Here is a 7,945-nt window from a genome sequence, read left to right as displayed (position 1 = left end):
ACAGCACTGTTTTTGTGTCTCTTGGCTGACTAAAACACATATGTCCTATAACTAGGACTTTACACTTTTAATCTGGAGGGCTAAGAAATCTGACCTGTTATCTGCACTTTACTGACATCTAGCTAACATTTAACACTGACATTTACTGACATAAATACAATAAAAATACAATATATAAACACATACTGATATGTACTAAAAAGTACATACTTTTAGAAGCATATATAACCCTATGTTCATACATATCCATTAAGATTTGAAGACTGTGTATAAGAATATTGCATGTTTGAACTGAAAATTAGTTATTTCCAGGCTATACACACACAAGTGGGGTCTTTAATCATTCTTCACTTACTGTGTGTGTGTGATAGAGAGTGAAGATGTGAGATGCTGTGTTTGCTCCAGTAATACGTGGCAGTGACAGAGTTCCTCTGCTTGTGTTTCCAAGAACAGAAAAAGAAACCTGGTGCTGGAGCGACTGGGAACAGGATGTTCTAAAATAAATAAATATTTGTGTATACACATCTGTTGTAAATAGTAGCATCCTCAAGGTCATTTATTTTACAAGTTTTACTCTCTGGTTCAATTTATTTAAATGATTTCCAAATGTGTCATAGGTTACACATATTCTGCTGAACCTAATCTGTGTTCACAACCTAAATGCAAAGACATGTTTATTTTTGATAATGCAAGGTAAGGAGTTGCTTTTCACAGTAGATAACTCTACTCTAAGAGATTATATTTTAATGGGAGTAATCGTCAGATGTTATTTCTAAAAATCAACTTTAACCAACACGGTGAATTAAACCTCGAAACAATTAAATAAACTTTTTCAAATCATTCCGCCAAAGATCATCTGCAGTTTTGAGGGTTTACTGTTTACTATAATGCTGTTTGGCACTGTTGCTGCATCCTGCTACACTGACCAACAGACACCCTCATATCAAATACTGGATATGCAAATATGGGTGGAGAAGTTTTTCTGGATAGGGTGACACAGGGTACTCAGAAAAGCTGTCAAGTACAGTTTATGCAACACGGGGACCTTAAACACATGCAAGTCATGACTGTGACGTCTGTTATTATAAGCATTGGCTACAAACATATTGTGTGTAATTCACAGAGGAGAGAAATACACAATACTTGCTCATAGTTTGTTTTTGATGTGCACTGTTATCAGAGTGGTTTTCTGGTTGATTGCAATAATAAGCCAGACTAGCGAAAGACAGGGTAGAAATAGAAAAGAGGGAGAAAACATTTAAAAGAATGGAGTTGGAGGAAAAGGTCAAAGATAAAGTAAACAGACATGCAGGGTGTCTAACTGCTGCTTTTTTAACAAAGAGTTTGAATAATAAAGCCTCTTTGTGGATGGTAGGGCTGGTGCTGGGTCATGTCTCATATTCAAACACAAATCTATCACATTTCTTTACTGATAAATCCTTGAATAAACATGAACATTATAAACTGAACTTTGCTTGTGCTGGAGAAAAATCAGGTGATCCTCCGGCAGTTCATTGACACAGGATAAGGGCGTTTATGTGCGTTTATGATCTGCAGACTGAGACCAAGAAAGAAGAACAGAAGGTAACATTGCAAAAGTTTTTTCTTTTCATTAAAATGAATGTTCTCACCACTGGTTTGTAAACCCAATGCAAATGAAACCCCCTTTAGGTCTTTATCAGAGGTTAAGGCTCTGTGATGAAGGCGCTTACTGTGCCTCTGCTTGTGTGCACCATGATGGCTCTTGCCCAAGTTTCTTGTGAGTATTTAAAGGCAAATGTGTAGATATTTTTAGATTTTACATACAAAACGTGATTGAAGAATAGCAGATTTTAGATGTTTCAATCAGTCAGACTTTTTTAAGTGTTAATTGTTCATGAGCATTTTATCTTTGTGGTACTGAATTTATGATACTGTGTTAACTCTCTTGTTTATTTCTTGTCTGTGGCTGAAGCTGTCCCTGCAACTGTTCCAGTTTACAGTAATATACCCTTGACAGATGCTCCTCCTGTACCAGGTGAATGTAAGATGGTTATTTTAGGATGAATATCTCGATGATCCACCTGTAAAAAATTAGAACAGCACATGCTCTACATTAGTAACTGCAACCAAAAACATTTCATCCCATGCAGATGCAGACATTTGGTGAATGAAACCATTTACAACAGATGCAATATAACAATATTTATTTATTTTAGTTTTTTCCCGTAAAAGCCAAAAAATGAAGAGTGACAACAGATTAACTATTCACTGGCAGCTCAATATCAACATTTCTTGTCCATTTGTCCTCAGAGGACCCTTTTGGTGGCTTGGTTCCATCTTGCCCTGATGGATGGAGTATGCACAGTCAACAGTGCCTCCTCTTTGTTCCAAGATACATGACCTGGGCTGAGGCTCAAGTAACAAAGATATTGATTATTACACTAAGTATAGTATGAAAGCTTGGAGTACATTAATGATGTAAAATTTCTTGGTCACTTAATTCTGTCTGTTTGTCTACGCTGTAGAGAAACTGTCAGTCTTGTGGAGGACAGCTTGCATCTGTGTATAGTGCCAGTCAAGCTTACGAGATTCAAAAGGAGGTGCAGCGTGCTGGACGTGCACTGTAAACCCGAATGTTCAAAGTAATTAAACAGATTAAGTAGTGTATACTCAAAGTTTTTAAAAAGTTCTGTTAACTTAAATATGTCAAGTTCGTATAACATGTTCTTCTTTTTGAGTAAATGAAACTAATAATATTTGATTGAATTGAACTATTTCTATATTAAGTAAGCATCACTTAAAATCATAACTTAAGCACAACGTAACACAGTTAAGTTAGGACATATAAGAATGGTAAAGTCCTGTTATTTTTGTTGTTTCAAGTAGGATTTAATAATAAACTTAATTTATGTAGCACATGCTAAAATACAATAAAATCTCAAAGTGTTTCACCAAATAAGTAAAATCAAATTGTCTTAAATGCATTAGTGGAAGACAAAATGTATTTATTTTAATATTCATTGTTTTATCAATGTGTCCTACATATATATTTTTAATTTTTTCCGTAAGTGTTGAGCAGCTGCAGGAATCAATTTTTATTCCGAGTTAATCTCTGATTCACCCTCCGAAGCGGAAGGCGGCGCTAATGAGCATTAATACGAAACACAGAAGAAGTGAAGGTATATGGGCGGGAACAGCACCAAAGAGGCAACACGGACGACTGGAGAAAGTTGGACCTAACGGCAGCAACTAGCATCACTGGACTTACAGTAAGTTTTCAATGTTGATATTAGTTTATTGTTAAAATACGAATATTTAGTTGTATTTTGGGTGCGTGTCGAAAAGAATGGCAGAAATGTCGGTCCGTGTTTTTTATGTGCTTTGCTGCTCTCCCCGAAGGAAACTTTGCGCTTGCAGAGCTAGCATTAAGTTGTTGTAATGAGGGTCGCAGGCTGTTTAAAAAGTTAGATACTACTTGTTCTAGAGGTGGCGCCTGGTCGCCTAGTATAAAACAAAGTATTTTAATCTCTCTAAATTTTTAAACCCCCTCTCATGACTCAGAATAGTTGGGTCCAAACAAGCCCGTTGTCCCTGCAGTTACACAACGGAGATGCCTGCAGTGAGAGTGCTTTCAAGCAGTTTTCTTGTTAGAAACGCTATATTTTAAACTATATGTGCAGGGTTAGGGTTGTGAAGGAGCTCTTGGACCTCTGGCCTGCTCTAAAAATGGAGTCTGAGGTAATATGGATCAGCTCTCTTTAAAATGAAAATTGTAATTCTTACTCATGTGGCAGCTTTTTGCTGCTTTATAAAGATGTGCGAGATTCTTCAAATTGAACTGTATTGTTCTTCTGCTGTAGTTGTATGCAGAGTTTCAGCGGATTACAAATCAGAACCTGCCCAATACATTCTACGCTGAACTTGACCGCCATCTTCCTCGACTGATGACCTTATTCAGCCAGGGCATCAAAAACTGGGAAGACAGCAGATGCCCTGGCTGAAATTCTAAGAATTCACAATGAACAGGTAATAATAGATTGTTACACATTTCATAGGTTGAACCAGTGGAACATTGGACAGGTTCAATGATTTAAATGAGCTTTTTGAATTTTGCTATTACTCCACTTTGTGTTTGCTATTTGTCTGACTGTATTAAAGATGTGAACAGGTTATTTGTGGACATATGTTCTGATTTGACTGTTGTTGTTGTTGTTGTTCAGTAAACTCACCAGTATATACAATTCTGTTTTTAATCTGGAAATAGGAAAATCCATGATATCCACACCAAGCGCACTACCGTTCTCCACGCCCTTCCTGTCTATCTGCGTGAGGATGTCTCTGAATTTTTCAGAACCTGCACTGTGAGTATCCTTAAGTATCTAACAGATACTACTGTGTATATAAACAGTGCATCAAAGTACAAACATGTATTTTGATGCACTGTTTGGACTTATCTTTGTTTAGTCTACCCATAAGGTTTCCATGTATGGTCTTTTCTGTCTCCTCACTATGAATGAACTGAATTGGTGTTTTGTTGAAAGTGATAAGATGTTTAGTAAAACATTTTCCTTTGTATTTCCTTTAGCTTAGTTTCAGTCTATCTCACACCACTTGATTCTCTGGTGAATTAGCTGATTTATGTGTGCAGAACATGGATCTTCTGTTTTTCACCTCTTACAGTGAGACTCAGGTCTCCCTTGTAAAAGAGGTATTGGATCTCAGTGGGAGTTGGTAAAATGAGAAATTATATGTCGTCTGTTGTATTTCTTGGGTTAGATTGTGATTAGTATCTCTTTTTCATTAATTCAGGACGAATCTGATGAGTTGGAGCTTGATGGTGTTGAAGTGGCCCTCTTCACTGTCATCAGTGACCATGACACAACAAGTCCAGTTCACTACCAACCTGTGAAAATCTCTGTTGTCATTGTAAGTGATGCCGTGTTCAGTCTCCCCAGATTTGGTGAAGCCTTCCTGGTAATGTTTGGACTGATCTATGCACTTCACCTCAGCTACCCCAAAGGCCTGACCAACACTTTAGAATTTACTCAAAATATTTTATTTGGTCTAGAAAGTGGTAAACTGTCACCCAGGTTACAGACCCTCAAGAATGACTTGGTTATGTAGGAACTCATCTGAAAGAAGGATGCAGGGTGAAGCATTATAAAAGGCTAGTTCAAAGTTCTCTCCTTTCATCTAAATAATGCCTCAAAACATTATTGCATTACTCTACAGGTGTTCAGCCAATAGGTCCAAACTATACAATGTGCCTTTGTTCTCATTAACATAATGCAAAGCAACACTAATGTTTTGTATGTTTTAATGTTTTTCGTAATACTATTTCCAAAACATTGTGGGCTGCGCACGATGACCTAAATTTCACTGTTTGATACTAGTTAATGTAAAACAAATAGCATTGTAATTCACTAAATTGCTGCCTTGTTGTCTTATTCAGATATTAGCCAGAGAGCCAAAAGCACATTTTGATATTATTAATTATTATTTGGCATTATTTTTCATTACTCTGACAGTTTTCCTGACTAAACAATTTTTGGTCTACTTATTTTAATTTATAAATGTTTTTGTTAATTATTTTTAATTAATTTAATTTTTTTTTTAATGTATTTAATTTCAACATAGTGCTAAAAGGGAGCAGGCAAGATACTGTTCAATGGGAGATGTTTATGACTTTTGCATATTAAGTTACCGATACTCAGTGTAATTGAGGCAATCAATTGCCTCAAAAATTTTAAGTTTTGGGTCACATGTTTTTAAGTATCAAGTAGTCAACATATTTGACTAACGTGTACTTAAAATAATGACAACACAAACTAATAAACATTTGAGTTTTGTTAACATAAAAATGTTGTGGTTGTGTACTTATTTTTTATAAGTTCTGTGAACTTATTTCTTTGAATTTGTAAACTTGAAACTTTAAGTCATATTAACTGCAAATATTTGAGTTGACCGTTCTCAAAAGATACAAGTACCATGTAATCCAAACTTTTATGTTCTGGAAAAATTTGACTTTTGAGTTGATCAACTCAAAAAAATTGAGGCAATCGATTGCCTCAATTTTTTTGAGTTCTGGTAACTTATTCGGGTTTACAGTGTGGCTATGGACAGTTTTGGGTTGGAGGCCATAATACTCCAGCGGTAAATAGCATGGTGTCTAGCAGTTTATGAAACAATTGCATTTTTAATTAATATGAATTAGCAATTTTTTTTAAAATTTTGCTTTAACAGAATCCTTCCTGGTCCTGGAGTGATTATATGGGCGTGTCTGCTTTTGCTGAGTTTTGCAGAGGACAGGAAGCTAAACATAAGCACCACTGTTTGCAGATAACTTTTGGTGGTAAGTCTACCCCCCAACCACCATCAAAAAAAAGAAAAAAAACTGCTAGATTCAAGAAGTTTATTGTCATATACACTGCAAAACACAAGTGGTGATGCAGAGCAATGAAATTCTTACTTTGCAGGTTCCCTTCACACAACTAAATATTCAACTAACTAAAATAAAGAGTAAACTTAACTCTGAGAGTAGAACATAGCACAGAAGATAATAAAGTAAAACAAGGGCTTTGTAGCTTATCTGTGGGTGTAGACGGAATTTAGCATAAAGTGCAAGTAGTTGCAACACTGTCACAGTGGTGATATTTACAGAGTATGCAATATTAACATGTTTATATTGTATGAAGTTGTATTGTATTGATTGTATATGTACAAAATAGCAATTTTTCAGGTCAAAGATAATCAACAACAACTAGTTAGTGATTCAGTAGACTGTGGATAGAAGCTGTTCTTTAGTCGGGTTGTCGTTGCTTTCACACTCCTGTAGCGTCTGCCAGTTTTCTACTGATGAAGTGTGCCTTTTTAATGACACGCTGGAAAGCCTTCCTGTTGTTGTAGTATCCTTCCAGCTTCAGTCTGTACTGCCTCTTGGTTTCCATGATGTATCTACGCAGATCATAGCTGGCCTTTTTGTTTCTATCTGCATCACTAGAGGCGAATGCAGCGGAGCATGCATGTAGCATGGCATGTACAGTTCAACCGTGGCTTCTGGTTTGGATACGTTTTGTAGCATGACAATATTGTCAATGCATGTGCTGATGTAGCTGGTGAACACTGATGCATATTCCTCTGAATCCACAGAACTGTCCTCTGCTTTTAACTGGGTACACATGCATCAATGATGATATAGCCAAATGTAATTAATTAAAATAAGTTGACAAATATTGTATTTAGTTGTGTCTTAGCAACTAGCTACACTCATTTTTTTGCTAAAAATTGTCCCCTCATTTCAGAAAGTTTTTGTTACATTTTATAAATTTTGATGAAAGAGGATCGTTGAGTCATAGTGTCACTGTTTGAGACCAATTCCTGTTTTATTTTTTGTGTGTTTTTTGCAGAAGGAAAGGCAGAATGCTTGGATGACAAGAAGTGTGAGACTAAGCTCCCATCTATCTGTGGTAGCCTTATCATGTGATCTCATCACTAATGCAAACCTACACTTCATCAGTAAAAACACTGACGTGTTTTTCAGCTATTGAGTCTTTCTTGGTATTTCTGTTCTGTTGCTACAGCATAAGGGATCAAACGACACATACAATAAACTGCAGAAGGATTTTATGTTTGGAAAGGCTTTAAAAATAAAAGAATGCTTTCACATTTATTTTGGAAAGTGGACTGTATTTCATATTCTTATGTAAATTAAAACACTAAAGCATTGAAAGAAACTGGTGGTCTGTTGCTCCATGTTACAGCTATAGTTCTACTATAGTCAAAGCACAACATGAAGTAAGTAATTTTTAGTGTACACCTGTACAGCTGGGATAGGCTCCAGCACCCCCTGCGACCCTGAAAAGGATAAATTGCCTGTATTTGTATAGCTCCCTAAGGACCCCAAAGCGCTTTACATAACCAGTCACCCACCCATTCACACACACACATTCACACACTGTTGATG

The 7,945-nt window shown here is 36.2% G+C and overlaps 1 protein-coding gene across 2 annotated transcripts; it reads left to right on the top strand.

Annotated features, from left to right (window-relative positions):
* Positions 1 to 1,408: 1,408 nt before the first annotated feature.
* On the top strand, positions 1,409 to 7,715 carry LOC113018980 (type-2 ice-structuring protein-like). Of its 2 annotated transcripts, XM_026162442.1 has the most exons (8): positions 1,409 to 1,584; positions 1,672 to 1,759; positions 1,955 to 2,017; positions 2,293 to 2,399; positions 2,508 to 2,600; positions 6,091 to 6,135; positions 6,226 to 6,334; positions 7,389 to 7,715. In XM_026162442.1, exons 2-8 carry the CDS (start codon positions 1,699 to 1,701, stop codon positions 7,463 to 7,465), a joined length of 555 nt encoding a protein of 184 aa, XP_026018227.1. In that variant the 5' UTR covers positions 1,409 to 1,584; positions 1,672 to 1,698; the 3' UTR covers positions 7,466 to 7,715. The 2 variants fall into 2 exon arrangements, 1 of the variants encoding a protein (XP_026018227.1); XR_003271899.1 differs by lacking the exons at positions 1,409 to 1,584; positions 1,672 to 1,759; positions 2,293 to 2,399; ... (2 more) ...; positions 6,226 to 6,334; positions 7,389 to 7,715 and adding exons at positions 3,113 to 3,251; positions 3,663 to 3,720; positions 3,843 to 4,008; positions 4,247 to 4,343; positions 4,792 to 5,805.
* The last annotated feature ends 230 nt before the right edge of the window (positions 7,716 to 7,945 follow it).

The sequence above is a fragment of the Astatotilapia calliptera genome, chromosome 3 (assembly GCF_900246225.1).
Source record: "Astatotilapia calliptera chromosome 3, fAstCal1.2, whole genome shotgun sequence".
Taxonomy (NCBI): domain Eukaryota; kingdom Metazoa; phylum Chordata; class Actinopteri; order Cichliformes; family Cichlidae; genus Astatotilapia; species Astatotilapia calliptera.
This window is presented reverse-complemented; position numbering and strand designations above follow the sequence as displayed.

Excerpts from the sequence above, each read along its gene's own strand:
- LOC113018980 (XM_026162442.1), top strand. The coding sequence starts at position 1,699 with ATGAAGGCGCTTACTGTGCCTCTGCTTGTGTGCACCATGATGGCTCTT. Across the intron at positions 2,400-2,507 it reads TGACCTGGGCTGAGGCTCAA|AGAAACTGTCAGTCTTGTGG; the intron begins GTAACAAAGATA and ends TCTACGCTGTAG. Across the intron at positions 6,335-7,388 it reads TTTGCAGATAACTTTTGGTG|AAGGAAAGGCAGAATGCTTG; the intron begins GTAAGTCTACCC and ends TGTTTTTTGCAG.